At 44.4% G+C, this 19,707-nt stretch overlaps 1 protein-coding gene across 1 annotated transcript in view; it reads left to right on the top strand.

The window, feature by feature from the left end:
• TTC34 (tetratricopeptide repeat domain 34) overlaps positions 1 to 18,180 on the top strand; it is a 41,059-nt gene extending 22,879 nt beyond the window's left edge. Inside the window, exons 5-7 of the mRNA XM_065421150.1 lie at positions 5,717 to 5,987; positions 7,040 to 7,254; positions 17,659 to 18,180. Of these exons, the coding sequence (XP_065277222.1) occupies positions 5,717 to 5,987; positions 7,040 to 7,254; positions 17,659 to 18,180 (1,008 nt within the window). The remainder of the gene's footprint in view (positions 1 to 5,716; positions 5,988 to 7,039; positions 7,255 to 17,658) is intronic.
• The last annotated feature ends 1,527 nt before the right edge of the window (positions 18,181 to 19,707 follow it).

Genomic DNA, 19,707 nt, shown 5'->3' with positions numbered 1-19,707 from the left:
TTGTTTTGGCCTTGTTTTGAAATGGGATTAGCTTGATTTTTGGCTTATTGTGAAAGTCGGGGGGCTTATTTACCACGTGAAAGTTGGCAACTGTGTTTTGCAGTCAGAACAATAAAGGAGGACAGTGGGAAGTTGTGTTTCTCTTAGCTCTCTCTGTGTCTATGTTCGTCTCCTTCCCTGCTTGGTCCAGCTATAACACCATTGATGCACATTTTCCTTGAAGGAGATATGTTCAGGCAAGAAACTATGCCCATACATTGGGCAAATGCCAGCTATTGGAGACAAATTGCTAACAAAATGCAATATATCTCTGTGATTCAATTTTACGGAAAATCTATTCATTGTGTTTTGGGAGACATCTGCACTTCTTTTCTGAGTATTAACAAAGAAAGATACAAGTTCAAAGATACAAACCATTACAGCCTGTACTCATAGCAGTATTTCAACTATCCAAGGGAACTCCACCATTATGATGTGGTTAAGGACGTTACAGGAAGCCCAGGAGATGGGATTCATTATAGGATCAGGGCCGCTTCCTGGAAAGATGGAAACTGATCAGTGTCTTATGCAGAGACACTAATAGAATGAGACGAGGAGGTGCTTGAAGCTGTATGATCTGTGGTTTGTTCATTAAACTGATGAGAGTAAACAAGGAAAAAACAGATACGTGGACCAACATCATAGACTTTCATATAGACAGACCCTCCTGCTTTTTATCCAAAGCATTCATATCAAGTCAAGAACTGACTCTTGATTTGTTCTTGTTTTTTCCATTGGAAGAAAGATGCCTCATTTATAACAACTGGCCCTTCTTCCAGATGAATATTTTAAAAATATTGTCACTGTTGATGGCTTGTGACTATACCTTTTGCAGTCTTACTCAAACATTTCAATAAAATGTAAGAGGTTTTTGGTTTTTTTTAAACAAAGAGTACCAACCAGAATGTTTTCTTCTTTTAAAAAACAAAAAGTCAGTGAAAATATTTGAATAGCTCACGCATTCCCTTGTAAGCTTGCAACCCCAAAATTGCACCACCCTCAGAGTGCCAGAACTAGAAAGTGAAACTGACTAGAATCTTGTAAACAAATGTGAAACTGAGTAGTTTTAATTTCATTGTGCAACAGGAGTGAAATGCAAATAGGAACTAAACAGACCTGCAGCCCTCAAATGAATATTTCCTGACTCTTTATGAAGCTTATTTCTTGTGATTTATATTCAGAAGCATCCTTCTAGGCTGAGAAGTTAATAGAACTAGGCACATCAGTAAGTGCTGTAGAATTGGGTGTTAAACTATTATGTCAGTTAGAATCTGACCACTCTGTTAGGCTTAGTAATCTAAGGGGTTATTGGTGAGAAATTTTAAAGTCACGTCATTAGCATTTTTATTGCAGCTGTGGCCCTGTAACCCCAGGGGTCTGTAGCTATGAAGGGTGAGATTGCACATTTGCTGAAAGCTTTGGGCAAGGGGCAGTGCACATCTGCAGCACCCCAGGAGGAGTTCTGGGAAGTAAATGTGACTCAGTCTCAGCTCCTTCCCTGATGCTTTTTTTCTCCCACGGGGAAATCATTTGCACCACCGCTTTACTGGTGCAGCTGACTTCCTCACCACGCCCTGCCAGTTCCATTGCCTGGCACATGGAGGCAAAGGAACTAACATTCCAACTACCTTCAGACCCTCCCCATCTACCTACTCAGAGACAGGTCAAGGCAGCCCCACCTTTATCCCCTCATCCCTATGGCCCAGCCATGATATGGGGAGTGCTAGCATGGCTATCTAGGGAGGCCAAGCGGGGAGGTGTTTTACTCCCCCCTTACTCTCCTGCATGGCTGTGATAGGGCCAGATTATGTGCCAGCCTAAGTATTTAGAAATTATATCATGACCAACTCCAATACCCATATTAAATAGTAATGATGCTTTGCATTTATAAAGCATTTAATCCCAGGAGCTCAAGGTGTTCCACAGAGGTTAATTAATCAACCCTCACAACCCCCTTCCTGAGGTAGGGCTGTATTTATCATCCCCATTTTACAGATGGGGAAACCAAACCACAGAGAAGTTAAGTAATTTGCCCAAGGGTCACTAAGTAAGTCAGCAGGAGAGTGGGGAAGAGACTTCATGTCAGAACTCCTGACTTTCAGTCTCATGCTCAAACCACTAGATCACGCTCCCTTTCTGTACAAATTGTGGCTGTACAGAGACAGGCATCCAGCAATCTGAACTGCTGTTTGTTTGTTACAGGGAATGTTCTTGTCCATGTAAAAGAAAGCTTGGGGGAAATAATAGAAACCAGCTGCCTAATCTGATCCTTTGCTGGATAAAATCTCGGACCTGATGCAGCATGTACTGATTTTGTTAAGGGCTCAAGGCTGAGGAAAGAGAAAGAAATAAAAGATGCCATTAAGATAAGAAAGTTTCAGAAACAAAGCCCTGGACTTGCTGTCTAGCTAGCAGTACTGCTTAGTGCTCAATCTGTTCCAGTTCTCCACGTGCTGTCTGCTTTTCCCCTTCAAGGTCTTTGGAAGGTCTGCTTTCAATTTCGGCAAGATGTTTCATAGCCCATTGGGTGGTCATCTCAACTGCTTGTTAAAAGCCTGCCGTTTCCCAAATGTTCAGAGTATAAAACAGCAAATGCACTGTTGTAACTCCTTTAAAACCCAATTTGCAAAATGCTCATGTGGATGTTAGGGAAGCCAGGGGCAGGGGAACAAGTGGATTTCATCTCCAATTTAGGCAAGAAATATTATTACGATTATTAAAGCTCAGAGTGTATGTTCAGTGCTGGATAGACAAAAAAGGGGGGAAGCCTCACGCTTGAGGAGCCCACACTTTAAGACTCTGAGCCTGCAAGCTGTTTCATAAGAGGACAACCCTGCAGCCATAGAGAACAGCTTGCCTAACATTATTTACCTGCCGAGACCAGAGATCTTTAGCATCTGCTTGCAAAGCTTTGCAAAATGATAGGCACAGAGAAAAATTTCAAAGGGTAAAAGTCACCCCTATGCAGACGCCCCATGCAAGACCTATGCCCCACTTAATTAATTAATTGAACTGATGTTTAGGACTTGTACTAGCTCCTATGCAGGAATGAATTTCACCCATACTGTATAAGATTCTCCCAGGCTCTGGGTCTGAGCCCTTTTGTGTACATGCCAGATATGAACACACTGCACGGAAATCATTCATTAAAATGTGCTAGAGGATGTATGGCAGGTGGCTAAGCTTGCCAAATGGAACTGTCCATTTCTACATCATTCCCAGCCTTCCTACATTAATCACCACAGATAAGGACAGGCACATTTTGTGTAGCGGTGCAATTGCCATGGAGGAATCTAGTTAAAGCTGGGGCGTGCACTAGCTCCACTTGTGGCAGGCATAATACCGTCATGGCAGGCATCACAAGAAGGTACTTACACGTGGTCTTCCGAGTTTGTCTTCTTAGCATGCGAGCAAATGTTCAGTCTTGGGAAGACATGCTATGTTGCTGTTAGTTTTTAATCATTCAAGGTTCTGTAGACAGGATCTTGGAGAGGGAGCTGCGTCAGCAGCAGTTGAGTTTGCTGCCTGCCTTAGACTCTGATCACAGTCAGTTCCTGCGGCAGAAGAAAGGGCAGCAATACTTTGCATTCCTAGAGCCCTTAGCAAACATTAAAGGTACGTCTACACTGAGTTAAAAGACCTGTGGCACTGTTACGGCTGGCCCAGATCAGCTGACTTAGGCTCACGGGGCTTCAGCTGCAGGGCTATAGAATTGTAGATGTTTGGACTTGGGCTGGAGCCCAGGCTCTGAGACCCTGCAAGGGAGGAGGGTCTCAGAGCCCGGGCTCCAGCCCGAGCGTCTGCACTGCAATTGGATAGCCCTGTGGCTTGAGCCCCGCAAGCCCAAGTCAGCTGACCTGAGGTGTGAGACTCGGAGCCATAGGTTTTTTATTTCAACATAGACAAACCATTAGTAAGCCTCAGAACAACCCTCTGGGGTAGACAGATATTACTGGTATACCAAAAGGGGTAAACTGAGGCACAGAGTGACTAAATGACTTGATAACAATGTTAGATAGTGAGTGATGGACAAAACTTGAACCCAAGTGTCCTAGCTCCCAAGTCCCTTGCATGAATCAACATGCAGCATTATCCACAGATCAACGGCTGGACCGGTACTGTTACACAGCACTCCGGACGTTCTCTGTCCTGGGACTAACAGAGTTAGGTTACGTTTACAGACAGATTCCATGAATGTATTAAGGACAGTGTAGAGGTGATGAGGAGAAATACTCCCTCCCAGATCCTACCAAAAGAGACCGTTATGAAGGTGATTTCCAAAAACCTCTTTATGAATATTAAACAGAATTGATATAGAAAATGTTATTATTAATTGGCCTTTAAATGCAAAATATTCCACATAAGAGGTCCCCAGTGGTTGCCTAATGATAGTCCCATGATTGCTTGCTTGCCTGCTTTTTGAGATAGCAGGCACATCACAATAAGCAATAGGCTTTAATTTTGCCAGTCAGATTACTTATTGAATGGTTTATTGAAATGGAAGGCATTTGTTTCTTTGGTTTACAAACTAATTTAAAAAGCTTTAATTAAATACCATTTTGGCTTTGGAAATTTTTTTTAAAGGAGCATAAAAGTGAACTGTAATGATCTTTCTTGTTCAATCTAATTAAACTTTTCAAACAGTGTTTTTCTAATGGACTGCATGGTGGAGTAACAATCCATTCCAGCCTACCAGAGGAATAAGCTACTTGCTACTCATTCCCCTTGTCCTCTACTATCTCTCTCCTAGCGGTGGGGGTGGGGAGTGTCTGGATGGAGTCAGACTGAGATTTGGGAGACAGAGAAAGAGAGAGAGAAACTACCAGGACTGGAATTCTAATGAATCCAGGGTCATCAGACACTCCATCTGACTCGCACGGTTATGCTGTATTTCCTCCTCTCTCCTTGTCTACCCAAAGTGTGAGCGAGGTGAAGAAGATCTCTAAAGCTGGTGGGCTTTACTGCCATTGGATCAATGCGCTGACCCATTGAATGGAATTGAATGCCGTGGTGAGGAATTTTAGCTGGTTCTTTCCCATGCACACACCCTATCAGGCCTCCTGGAGCACAGCAGAATGTCAGACACTAAGGGTATGTCTACACTGCAGACTTACCCCATCACCCCTAGGCTTGAGACTCCAAGCTGGAACATCCACACTGCTATTTTTAGCGTGCTAGCTTGAACCTTGCTAGTGCTAGATAGACATATGCTAGTGATGGGGGAGACGCTCCCAGTTGTAGTGTAGACAGATCCGAAGTCCACACTGCTGATGGCTCCATTTAGGAAGCAGCTCAGCAGGTCACTAGTAAGAATTTCTATTCCTTCTATCTCTTGGTTGCAAAATTAGGGCTCTGGTTACGTAGCTTATTCTTTTCTCAGAAATAACATTTTGTCCTTCTCTTGCACCTCACATCTGAAGATCTCAAAGCACTTTACAAGCAGTAGTTCATTGAATCTGAGAACCCCTCAGTGAGGTTATTAATAGTATGATCCCAGTATTGCAGATGGGGAAATCGAGGCACAATAAGGCTAAGCAGCTTGCCCAAGATCCCACAGTGTGCCAGTGTCAGATTTGGGAATAGAAGTCACTAGAGAGGGGCCAATTATTAACACATTATTATATCATTATTGTTGTTATTATTATTATTTTATTATTAGCTCTTGTTTTCCATGTAGGAGGCAGTGCAGGATTTGACTTCAGCCCTCAAAGAGGATGCAGCAGTGGTAATCCCAGAGATCCTATCCTTAAAGCATGAAGCCCAAGTGCTCATCACTCAGTGGCTACTTGACCACTGCAGGACTGTGTTAACCGAACTTGTTGCCAATAAGGACCTTCCAAAGGAAGAGACTCTCAAGGATCTCATTGTGATTGGTGGATCTTTAATTAAAATTAACAGCAAGGAAGCAAGATGTCACATCTTATATACAGACATCTTAATTGCAGGTGGTAAGTTCTTTTCCTCCTGTTCAGCAGGTCATTTTAACTGTAAGAGTTCGGTTATAGATACCATGATACTATGCATCACTGTGTACCCCCAAAGTACTTTACATACGCTGCATGCGGGAATCACTTTGCCTACTGTGGGAATGTCGAGATTCCTGGGATAGAAGGCAGCAAGTGTTTCACAGCCACACTATACAACCGTTTAGGAGAGAAATGTCAGAATATTTCATCGCCCTGGAATTGCAGGTGAATGTAAGGAGGCAGAAGGTGAGAACTCAAACTAGAATGGGATGGACATTCAGGCTAACACCCCACCTCTTGGGAAAAGGCTATGAAATCTTCAGTGGGCATGACCTCCGTGTTATATCTCTTCCAAGAGAGCGTTGGAATGGGAAAGGTGCCTATTATCCCCATGCAAGGTCATCACCAGTGCTGACCCAGAAGCCATCACCAGCTACACTTCAGACAGGGCCCTTCTCTTGAGACCTCCCAACCTAACTACTGAACAGGCTGGCAGGTGTTTACTCTTATGGGGGGGCCAGTGGCAGCTTCATAGTTAAAGCTGAGTTGAGTTCTGCACTGAAAAGAGGGATTATGTAGCATCTGACTAGTGCCAGTGTGGTGCTCAGTGCTGAACATAGATGAGACCTGGTCCCTTCCAGTCCCAAAACTTAACAGGCTAGAGATGGCGTGATCATAGTCACAGCATAGTGAGTCACAGGGAACTGGTTGAGAAAGTCACATTTTTTTATACTGATGAAAACAAAGGAAATGTTTAGAAGACCCAAGACAATCAGACATGGTTACAGATTCTCAGTTAGTTGTTCCATAGTAACCAATTCACTTACAAAAGAACTCCAAATGCTTAACATCTGTTGCCATAGTCTAAAAGTTGATTATTGCAAGTAGAAGGTGAAAATCAAAACCCTCGGTGCCAGCTTAGAACAACAGAGTGCTTTGGCTGTAACACTGATATAATTGTTGTAGGTTTCCTGGGTGTATCTTTCTGGGCTGGGTTTATGTTAATTAGTCACTTTATTGGTATTGACCAACAGGGAGGTACGAGGACGCCCTTCTACATCTTCAGGAGTCGTTTGGCCAGGCGATAGCCGACAAATCTGCCAATGCTCGACTTGCGGTGCTGCAACTGAAGAGGAGCAACATGCTGCCGGCTGCTCGCTCCTTGAGCACTTTAGCTGAGAAAGGCCCCGGGGAGCTGGGATTCCTCTTGAACTTTTTAGACGCTAAGCAACGACAGAACCTCTCGCAGGTACATCTTTCTTTGATGCCTCCTCTAAAGCCACAATAAACAGATCCACTTTGGGAGCCTTGTGCCGACTGCTAGTGGCTTGGGAAAGAGACAAAATTAGGCTCAGCATGGTGGGTAACATATGGACTTTTTTTGTTAGTTAGCACCAGGCCCTGTGATTTGCAGAACTCCAAGCTTGCCGAGGAGTGAGAGGGGGTTAAATAACGGAGGACTGAATAGTTGCCTTCCTCCTCCTCCTCCTTCTTCTTGATTCTGGAGGGGAGATTGAGTCTCAGTTTGAACCCAATGACTGTTTTTATTGCTTGAGTATAATCAGTGATCCTGATTCAGTCTGTACTGAGTCACCAGCACCACCTCCTGCACCATTCATGGGAATTCCTTGGAAGTCTCCACTCCAAGTGTTGACCAACCCTAACCCTATTTAGTTCAAATACTATGGTGACAAGGGCCATATGGGTGGGAGGGTGAAACGGACCAATAAATAGAAATTTTACAAGACCATTGCCCAAGGTATTGCATGCATCAAGGCATCACTTATTCTGAAAAGTGATAAACCAGGAGAAGGTCAGTCTGATGATGAGCAGCGCTAATATTCACTTGAGCATCTGCAATTCCAATTACCCAGAATCTCTGTGTTCTGAGAATGCTCCTTCCTAATCAGAATCAGTTTGCTTCCTTTTATTCAATTTATGGACTGTGGTTTGTGTGCGCTCTGGTGGGAAGCTATATTGTTATGCTTTCTCCTGGGTTATAAAACAAGGAACATGCTGATACTCTAAATGCATCTTGAGAGGAGTACTTTGTATGTATTTTAGTGAACCAGCAGGAGGACATAAGTAAACAAGTATTAATTTACCAGTCCCTAGATACACTCCATTACCATGAAAAAAGCCTCTCTCCTCTGGATAATATACAAAGTTCACTCTGCTGGGGGAAGAGCTAGGAGATATTAGAAGTAATTTGCAACCATCAACAATATAAAGAAGATAAAGGTGCAATCAAGTGTTTCTGTGGAGACCCAAGAGAAGGTGCCTCTCAGTGAAGATAAGGTTTACAGCTGAATTCCCCAAGTGGCCAGGTCACTCTGTCTGTATGGGAGTCTCATAGCTATATCCCTGCTCACTGCTTTGAAAGCACAGGAGTTCCTTCAAGTTGCTGATAAGAAAAATCTACTTTTTGCACAGTTTAAACCAGCCTGACTTTTGGGGCACTCAGTGGTGCTACAGATAATGAAATCTTCAGAAGCAGGAGAGCCAGCTTTTTCCTGCCTTTTGTGGGCAGCTTTGGCAATGGGTCCGGAACAAAACCTTTGCCAGTGGCTGATTTAATCTGAAATATTCCTCTCCCCTGCCAGAGAGAAGGCAGCTGGGCTGGTTTCAAAGAAGCAAGTTGATAGGAGTATTAAAAATAAAACTAGACTCTCTGAATATTTTGTTTGTAATCTCACGCACGGTGGAACTGGGTGCACATTTGGACCTCAGCCACCTGGAGGTCTTTTCACAGAACACTCGTCTTGATTTCAACTTGCTGCAATTATTTTTATTAGTGATTAGCCCAGAATGAAACTTGTGAACTAAGCACCCCCGGATGGTTCAGTGATTGAAATCCCCACTGGGCTGTTTTCCAGGTGTTTTACCTGTAAACCCTTGTTGGGCACACATGGTAATTTAAATACCCGTGTGTGAAAGGAAGTTCTTGGTAAAAGCACAGAAACGATTGGACAGACTTTGTGCTAAAATAAGTAAAAGAGGACCTCAAAGTGCTTTACAGAGATGAATCAGTTAATCCTAATTAAACCCCTGGTGGGGTTGGTTCCATTGTTACTTTCAGTTTATAAACTGGGAAACTGAGACATAGAACTATTCAGTGAGTCACCCCAAGGTCACCCAGGGAATCAGTAGCAGAGCTGGAAATAGAGCTGAGGAGTCCTGACCCCACTCCCCCAGTCCCTGCTCTAACTACTCAGAAAGAAAAGTATTATTGCACACGTTGATGCTAAAGTGTTTGGGGACAAAGGAGGCTGTAGAAATATGTCGTCGTTATCCTGGAGTCTGGTCCAAGAAGTTAAAACAAATGAAAAGCTATCTGCATGAGAAAGGGTGGTGAAAAGAGATCCCCTGACACTTAGCAAGAAGCCCTTATTAAAAACTTAAGCAAAGTAATTACAAATAATAAAACCCTCCCACTACAGAGGGTATTTACAGTCAAAGAATACCGGTGCTGAGGAGTCTGAAAATAGCGGAAAGGTCATTTGGGCCTAAGAGACTGAAAGATTTATTTGACTCCAGAAGGTCAGAGAAAAGGAGCTTGCTCTGTCCGACCCTGCAGTTTCTGATGTCAGAGGTTAAAAATTTATTGCTGGTTACCAGCTGTTGGGTTTTTCCCCTGAGCTATTTGCAACTGCATCCCCACAGTAATACGTTCAGAGCCCAGTGGAGCCCCATTGTGAGCTGGTGTGATTCCAGCAACATCTGAAACTGGCTCTCAGTGTTAGGCAGCATGCTGGCCCATTCCACACACTATTGCATGCAGGAAAACTCAGATCTGGCTTTGAGAGCAGTGCTAGTCATTGGGAAAACAGAGGTTTTGGTTTGGTTTTCAAAGCAATCTAGGGGATTTAGACACATACGTCCTGTTGAAATTCAAAGCCCCAAACTGCTTTGAAAATCTCAGCCAAAGGCCTTAACAACAATCTGAAAGAGGACAGAAGCTTATCTGCATACGGAGTTGGCAGTCTGCTTTCACCCTAATTTTTCCTGGTGCAAACATTTAAACAGTCGAGGTCAGGTTGGTGATGGGGAAAAAAGAAAGATGTTTCTTGACTGCAAAGCAACTTGCTGTAAAGCAAAGTTAAGCCTGCTTTCCATGGTGTTTCCTGCACACCCTTTCTGTAGTTGCTTTATAAGTGTCTTTGTTCAGAAGCAGCTGTACAAACTGGGCTGCTAATGAGTGTGTTTTATCGGTACTGTACATTCAAATGGGCCCTCTGCCATTCCGTTATAATAAACTATAATAAACATGTTTATTCCAGTAGTGGAAACAGAAGAGTATAATTTAGTTCTCACAAACTCTTCCTGTGAGTTTGGTTGAGGGGAGTAATTCATAATTTCCCACCAACCAGCTTGTTTAATCCAGCAATGTCAGGGATACCTGCTTTCTGTCGGAGGAGTGAAAGCAGAAACTCACTTAACAATCGGAGCTGCCTCTGCTGTATTGAGCTTAACTTGATTCCTGCTCGACGAAGTTCAATGCAAAGTTAATCAATAAAGATTGGAGCCAACAGGAAAAGGTCTTCAAGACAGCAACAGAAATGTGCACAGGTGGTTTCTCTGTCATTGAGAAAATATTTATCCTTAAAGGGGTGAAGCATTGTCTTTTAACTGTACAAACATGTATTTCAAAGAAATGCCCTGTGCTTTTTAGGGCAATGTGATCTAGCACTCAGGGGAAAAATTCTGTCGTGTTAGGACGCTCCTGACATAAAGCTGCGGGGTTTTTGGTTCCTGGTTCTATCTTGACCTCCTGTTAAAATCTGGCAGCTAAGAAAATCCCAATATATTGGATAGTTGCTTTCAAAAGAGCTCTAAATATGTTACATTTGGTGACCTTTACATTGTATAGGCAAACAGAGGTCTGACATGTTTTCAGATAAACCACCTGGCACCTTTAGGGCCAGATCCATTGAAGTCAATGGAGTGCCACTGATTTACAGCAGCTGAGGATCTGGCCCCGAGTCATGCATTTCTAGGTGCAGGCGTGTGAGTCTCCGTGTTGATGAGCCTGGTCATAATAGAATTCCACATTCTTAATGTAGGAATGACTGGCCTTGAGTTCTGCCTAGACCATTAGGAGCAGAGAGTTGCTCCATATCAGGAAAAGGAGTATTTATAGGCTCTCAGATTTGACCACGGATGTTGACGCATCTTTTAAGTGGGTTCATTGAGTCATAACCAGTTCTAATCCAGCTCCGGCTGGCAATAATTTGAAGTTATGCCCATATAGTGCCCATGCAGTAACCTGTGTGAAATGAGGTGGTGGGGTTTCAACCCAGTTCCTGGTTGAGCCATGTCAGTGTGACATAAAAATCACCATCACAACTGGCAGTGTCCTCAAAAAAAGCCATGCATTGGCGGTGAAATTCAGAGAGCCAGTAAAGGGCTTATAGACTACTGAAGTCCTAAATAAGCTTTCCTAATAGGCCCTGTCCTGGCCCTTTCCATAGAAGGGAATTTTTGGGTGCACAAAAAAATCTACCCTAGAAGTGGGTAAATGTTTGGTGGGAGGCAAGCTTGTTTATGCTGTATCTATACTATGGATGAGTAGAGCAGTGGTTCTCAAACTAGGGCCGCCGCTTGTGTAGGGAAAGCCCCTGGCAGGCCAGGCCAGTTTGTTTACCTGCCGCGTCCGCAGGTTCGGCCGATCGCGGCTCCCACTGGCCGCAGTTCGCCGCTCCAGGCCAATGGGGGTGCAGGAAGTGGCGCGGGCTGAGGGACGTGCTGGCTGCCCTTCCCGCAGCCCCCATTGGCCTGGAGAGGTGAACCGCGGCCAGTGGGAGCCGCGATCGGCCGAACCTGCGGACGCGGCAGGTAAACAAACCAGCCCAGCCCGCCAGGGGCTTTCCCTGAACAAGCAGCGGCCCTAGTTAGAGAACCATTGGAGTAGAGGACTCCATTTTCCACAGCTGTTAGTCAAAAGCCTTCCACTAGCACTAGAATTCACACCAAGTAATGAAAACAATGCTTAAAGCTGCTGGAAGAGAATAAGGAAGGCCAGCATTTGTTACCTCCTTTTCCCCTAACACCTCAGTTCAGGAAAGCACTTAAGCACATGCTTAATTTTAAGCACCTTTAAATCAATGGGATTTAAGCAGGTGCATACAGTTAAATATGGGCTAAAGTTTTTCTTGCATCAGGCCTAAGAGAGGGCCCAGTCCTGTGACCAGCTGAGCACATCCATCTCCCACCGAAAGATTCTGCAGGTGGAGCCATTGATAGAAATTTCAGAGAAACTCATCAGGAAGCAACCTCACCCAGAGGGGCCACATGTGTTTGGAATGTTCAAGGCCAGCCAACCTTGGGCCAGTCTGAAAACAAACGGGTCATTGAAGAAATAATTACATCATATCAAGAAGCACTGTGACATAACTTTTGAAATCTTCCACTGTTTGGAAGGTTTGCTCACCAGTAGCACTTGAGAAGTCTACATGCTTTCCCCAACTGCCAGCTTTTTGACACAGGCTAAAACATCTGCTTCAATTCATGATGACACTAATGAAACCAGCCATCCAGGGCTTAAATGCTCTTAGCCGAGCCTTGCCTAAGACTTACGTTTGTGATCGTGTTGTTTATAACTTAAGTATTCCCTCTGCTACAGCATGTAAAAGCATTGCTTCATTTATTAGTATTAGCAATAATGAGAAATGCATTAGAGGCACATAGTTCTGATGGAACTTTCCTTATTGATCTTTCTGAACCTAAAAAATTATGTGGCTCTTTCAGCCTTCTGAGTCGTGTTGCTGGATTGTGGGTTTTTTGTTTGTTTGTTTGTTTGTTGTTGTTTTTTTTCCTTTTGACAAGGGCTCATAGCTAACTTGCGTTCAAGAATAATGGTGAGCAAAACCATCAGATGGCCAGTTTTCCCTGAAACCCGAATCTTTCTTTCTCAGTCTAGATCCATCTTTGCTACAAAGACATGGGTGTTTACATGGAGATTTCCCCCTTTGTGTTCTTATCATGGGTTCTTCAGAATTATTTGTCACGTTTTGCTTCAGGTATAGCTGAATGAAAACAATGAGCCAGCAGAATTGGTACTCTGACAGATATGGTGGTTTCCTGCAATATCCTTGCAAGACCTTATTGTATTAAGTTCCAAAGACTATACTGAAAATGTGCCTGACAAGTGAGGACTTTGGGGACAATACGTGTTAAGTGGATTTCCTGGGGAATCTCTGGGGAAAGGTGAATGCAAATTCCCCAACTCCAGTTATGCAAAAACCCAGATGTTTGAACCTATGCTCTGTGGAGAGGGTCGTTGTCTGCTGATTGCCTGTTAGAGAAAGCCAAGGTCAAAGGCCTGAGCTGTATAAAGAAATGGCTGGATCTGTCCAGTCTTTGTTCTGGTTCTGGATTTAAGATGGATTAATTGGTAACCACCAGGAAAACCCAGTTGTGGGTTTTGAAGGACTAAAATCTACCATAACTCCAGGTTGGAGCTGGTGGGTGACCTCTGTTAAGGTTTTTAGCATGCATGTAGGTTCTTTATTGTCTTTTATATGTTTTCTCTATAATGCTTTTACCTTCATAATAAATGTGCTTGCTTAGAAGGAGTTGTGTGATAACTTGTAATTGCGGATGACACACTGGCCATTGCCCTGGGAGAGAAAGCAAAGTGCAGGTGCTGGCCTTTTCAGGAACACTGGCTTGCTGGGAATAACAGAGTGCAAGACAGGCAGCTGTGTGGACTTAAAATCCCTGGTCAGGATGGAGTGTGACATTGGCGTCCACCTAAGTGTGGTGCTGCTGAGAGCTGGATGCCTAAAGGGAGTGCCCTTGATGGACCATGGAGGAGGAGTACAGGCACAGTTGCCCTGAAACTGTGACAGGGACATAATGCATGGGAACTACTTAAATAATTTTATGCAAACCATCCGAAAGCAGATGAAAACAGCAAAATCCAAACAGTTCTCAGAAGATCTGTTTGTTCTCTGTCTTGTTGGAGCTGTCCCAAAAGTGACGAGGTAAATGTGGCGTGATGAGCTTGCACGTTAATCATCTCTCAATGACCCTTCGTTTGGTGTGTTGAAGGGGTTTCTCACCACCAGACTTAAAATGCAACTGAGGATCTAAGAGTCAAGGGTCTTTCTGCTTCATGCATCATCACTCGTGACAAAGATTCTGCCAATCGGATTTTATCCCCAGTTGAATCTGTGCAGCCCCATTATCTTCAACCTCCACCTGTTGAGGGTGTGTGAATCAGATAATAATTCAGCTCATTCTACTGCTGGGCTGGCTCTGCACTGTGACCAGAAGTAAAAAGTAGCACATTTTTTTTATTATCCCTAATCTGAGAGCATACAACTCTGTCTACAGCTAAGGCACAGAGCAATTGACTAAAAGGGAGTAATTTGTATACAGTCATCTTTCAGAGCAGAACCGCACTTTAAACAGAGAGGAGCAAATTGTTTCCATCAAGAGATAGCTCTGTCTGCGATTCGTGGTTTGTTTCCTCCATTAAAGGGGTTTCATTTCTGCGCATAGCAGTTTAAAAAGAGGAAACTGGACTTCAGAAGGAACACACTGAGAAAGAAATAGCAAAAGTACACATCCCCAAAATAGGGCCTGATTCTGCATTCATTGAAGTCAATGGCAAAGTGCCTATGGATTTTGTTAGTACAGGGTCATTCCCATTAGACCCTGATTCTTTTGGGTAGCAGCGTTCTTGTCCCTGGAGGAAACTTGCAAAACTGCACAATACCAAGCTTAACTGCACAATACCCTGCACAATACCCTCACTGCTCCCACAACCAAACAGATACATAGGAATGTAGCTCATCATTTCGCCATTGGAAAGATGTCTCTCAATATATCTTAGGTAACAGTTTGTGGTCACTACTAGGCCCACAGGCGCTGACTCCGAGGGTGCTCCCACAGAAAAAAAATGGTGGGTGCTGAACACCCACCAGCAGCCCCCCCAGCAGCGCCTCTCCCTCTCCCCCAGCACATCCTGCCCACTGCCATCAGCTGTTCCACGACGTGCAGGAGGCGCTGGGGGGGAGGGAGGAGGAGCGAGGGCGGGGCGTGCTCAGGGGAGGGGGCAGAACGGGGCAAGAAGAGACTGGGCAGGGGGGATCTTGGGGTAAAGGGTGGAGTGGGGGCGGGGCCTGGGGCGGAGCCGGGGGGAGCACCCCCCGGCACATTAGAAAGTCAATGCCTATGACCAGGACAGATTGGATTTGAACTAATAATAGCGTTAGAGATACAAGACTACATTTCCAGACACTTTTCCAGTAATAGGCTTCTTAGTTATCAAATGCCATTGGAAATTTTAGCAAAAATCGAAGTAACTAAGCGCATGTTCTTTCCCAAATCAAAACATAGGTTTATCAGCAGATGTTTGGAATACAGTCTGTGAAATTCACTGAATCCCAGGCTAACCTTTTCAGAACTCCCATGGGACAGCCCTCACAAGAGGTTTACAGACCCTTTGTGCTGCTACTATAGACAGAGACTCCAGGAAAGTGTCTTAGCCAAGGGGCAGGAAGAAAATATCAACTAGGTAATTATTGTTGTCAGCCGAGGGTGACAAACAGCTCACAGTAACCGCCAAAAGCTCATCCGAGAATGAAGAGAATTAAGATACTTTCCTGGAAAGATTACACGGACACAACCTGTTAGAATCCTTGAAAATCGTGCATGACACCTCTAGTGAACAAAACTGAAGGTGTGTCTACACTGCAAAAAAAACAAAAAACCCGGTGGCAGTAAGTCTCAGAGCCGGGGCGAACTGACTCGGGCTCACCAAAAATACCAGTGTAGATGTTCCCGGTCGGGTTGGAGCCTGGGCTCCGAGACCCACCCCCCTGGCCAGTTCCACAGCCCAACAGTCTACACCGTTAATTTTAGCCCTGTAGCACAAACCACATGAGCCTGAGTCAGCTGAGCTGGGCTCTGAGACTTGCTGTCTCAGATGGGAGGGGTTCCACTATGGACATATCCTGACATTTTTAATAACTTTCTCTAATGATCAAGAACTGCAAGTCTGGGTCCATTTTTACATATTATTCATTAGTCTTTCCATAGAATCTTTGAAGTTAGAGATCGAGAAGACCTCTGAGGTCTAATCTAGCCGTTATGAGAAAGTCCACCGTATAATGGAAAATTACGACTTTTCTGTAGTTTTTTTTCCCCTCAGCACCCTATAGACTTTAACACACACAAAAATGTCCCCTGTTGTCGATTCTATAAAAGCAGTCAAAAACCCATGGATAAATTACCACGCTCTGTTCAATTCTATGGTTTGCAACAATTTCTATAAATCTAATGTGGTCCTTTTCCATCATACTTTATAGGACTTTTGCATGAGGGACTTTCTAGTGCTTTGTCTGGTCTAGTTTTGTAGGAAAGACATTAAGCACCTTTACAAATATGAACAAACCCCTATACCATGTGACACTGGTCAGTGTTGTTCCTGCTTTACAGCTGGGTAAACAAGGCACAGAAAAGCAAAGCTCTTTGACAACCTGGATGAAAATAATGCATCATTTAACCTCTTTAGTAACACACACTCTGTAGAGGATTGTTTTAGGGGGTAACAAGGTGGCTTCCCCTTAAGGGCTGGAGGCCAGCGGCCAGCCAACACCTCATCACAGAAGGAAGAGCTTCAGCCCACCTGTGCTTCACCTTGATGGGGCCTGATGGAGGATTAAGCGATTCCCCTATAAAGGGCAGCAGGAAGATGGGGGGAGAGGGGGAGTTCAGGAAGGCTCCTGCAGGGAAGCTACTGACCCCAGGGGAGTTGGGAAGTCAGAGCCTGGGAGTGACTGTTGATAAGGACCCAGCTCTGGGAAGAAGGGCTCAGGACTCCCACCGGAGGGGACAGAGATGCTGAACTGGGGTTGGGGCCGGGAAGGTCAGTGTGGAAGGACCAAAGAAACAGGACCCCAGGAGAGGAATGTTTAACTTCCCTCTGGACTGAGTTATTAAGGGGCCCTGAAGAGGGGAGCAGAGGCAGGGTCCTGCAGAGTGACGTCCGGGCCCATGGTTGTGTTGAGCAGGCAGCTGACCCTGTTCCATGGGGGATTGGCTGCCAAGACCAAAATTCCTTTCAAGTTTACATTTGAATGTGATTGGGACTTCCACGCTGATATTTGAATGATTATACCCATGTTCTCTCCCAGCCCATGTGCATCTGGTGTTTGCCTTTAAGACCGGCTTGAGTGCTTAGATGAATAGGGATGTAGTTAAGCATGTGCTTAAATACTTTTGTGAATCAGGGCCTTATGGAGGCGATATGGCTCAAAGGACTGTGATGGACAAAGCTAACGAAGAAGCTAGCGGACTCTAAAGCCCTGATTCAGCAAGATGCCTAAATTAAGCCTATGAGTAATCTCACTGCAGTCATTGGGAATACTCACATGCTTAAAGTTAGGGATAGTATCGATGGAACGGAGAGATGGGTCAGCACTGAAAGTGCTCAGGAGAAAAGCCTTCGTGCAGAAACTAATTCATGTGTAGAACAGACTCTATCAAAGGCAGTAAACAGAACTTCAACCATAAACGTATTAGAGAGAGGAAACAACACAGCATACAAAGACTAAACAGATGGATGGATGTGTATAGTAGCTGAAATACTACTTGTTTGGCTCATTTTTAAAGGAATAATTACCAGCACTTTCTCTGTCTATAGGTAGCCGCCCAGGAAGGAAATGCATTGATTAAGGACCAACACTATGAGACGGCTCTAAATTATTACTCACTGGCTATCTTAACAAGCAACAATAATCCACGCTACCTTCGGCAACGTGCTGCCTGCCTAATGCACCTGAAGGAATATGGCCAGGCTTTAAAGGACGTGGACAAGGTGATCCAGAAACACGAGTCTCATGGCCTGAGAGCTCAAGTGGAGGATCACTGCTCAAAGGGTCAGATACTCTTATCACTTGCAGACACAGAAGCCGCAGTTAAACAGTACATTCGGGCATTGCAACTAGACCAGTCACTGGCCTTGTGCAGCATCACTAATGGCCCCGGTAGGAAATTTTTGGCCCAAACATTTCACCAAATTGCACGACATTATTTTGAAATTCCCCGTTATGAAGAGGCCTGGAAAACTGTGGATTATGGTCTAATCATTGACAAAAACAATAATGAACTCAAGAAACTAAAAACAAGAATTAAACGAGAGGCATCCGGGTGCAGCGTTCATTAATCTGTTCGGTTTTGCCCAAGGATCCATTGGCTGTGGTTTTTGTTTATGTGAGAACAAAGGAGAGGGTTAGAAGTTTACCATATACAGCACCATCCAATTAATGTTCTGAGTATCTTTTATATACACACTGCATTGCATGGCACAATATGAACTTTGTACTTTGTACAGCAAAATCAAGGGATTCAGTGCAGCAAGTTACAAACATTAGAGCAAAACTGACCAAGAAATTCAAGTAAAGGAAAGATCAAGGAGTGCAAACTTCAATATCCAGTATCTTTTTCAATTATTTTTGACACATTTATTAAAATTTAAGATAGTCTAAAAATTAATTCTGGCTAGCACATAGTCTTCTATCAGATTGAAGGGAAATTCTAAATGCCTGTGCAAAGTTTGTGAATAATTACTGTATTAATATACTATCGACTGCTATTATTTTCTTTACCTTTAACATTCTTTAGCTGTCTCAAGAGGTCCTGTGCGGTACATGTCAAATGAGGAGGTCAAATGGAAGCATTATGACTGTTGCAGCAAATAAGACATTTGCTATGCATTTTATGTTTATCATTGGTATTCAGTCATGCCAATAACCCAATCCTGAGAGAAGGGGAGCTCCACATATGGGTTTGAGAGTGCTCAGCACCTTTACCGAGCAGACCACAAATGCTTTATAGAGACAATTGCTTGTAGGCTAAAGAGACAAGGAAAATTTAAAATAAGCAATTTAAAAATATACCTTATTCATTGGTTCACAGGACAATCATAGAAAGAGCTCAATATACAGACCGGGGTGGGCAAACTTTTTGGCCCGAAGGCCACATCTGGGCATGGAAATTGTATGGCAGGCCGTGAATAGTCATGGTTCCCAGCCAATGGGAGCTGCAGGGGCAGCACTTGGGGCAGGGGCAGTGTGTGGAGCCCTCTGGCTGCCCCTACACATAGGAGCGTAGGGGCGACATGCCACTGCTTCCGGGAGCCGCACGGACCCACGACACGTGCGGAGCAGGGCAAGCCCCGGATCCCGCTCCCTGTCGGGAGCTCGAGGGCTGGATTCAAACGTCTGAAGGGCCGGATCCGGCCCCCGGGCCGTAGTTTGCCCTCTAGGGAATACCACTATATGAATGTTATATAAGGATAACCTCAGGCTATTGGTCTGTATCAGGGGTGGGCAATCAGGTCAGGGCTATGCTGTGCTAGGGGCTGTACAATTGTATAGCAAATGACAGCCCCTGCACCAAAGAGCTTGCAATCTAAGAGACAAGACACAACAGGCTGATGGAATTCCACTGGACCAAATAGAAAACATAGTGCAGAGAATGGTGCATTGGCTGGGGAATGGACCAGACAAAACCCTTTCTGGTCGGCCTCCACTTTGCATCTAGAGTGAGTGTACAAAGTGCAGAGCAATGGCACACGGGGCCCCAGAATAGCAGTGCTTTATATTCACTTTGCACTGGTGTAACCAGTGACTCCAGGTGGCCTATTCCATCTCCAATACCAATGAGTCCATGAAACGGGACAATATAATTA

This window comes from Emys orbicularis, chromosome 22 (genome assembly GCF_028017835.1).
Source record: "Emys orbicularis isolate rEmyOrb1 chromosome 22, rEmyOrb1.hap1, whole genome shotgun sequence".
Lineage (NCBI taxonomy): Eukaryota > Metazoa > Chordata > Testudines > Emydidae > Emys > Emys orbicularis.
Note: the sequence above shows the minus strand (reverse complement) of the source record. Positions and strands in the feature narration are given on the sequence as shown.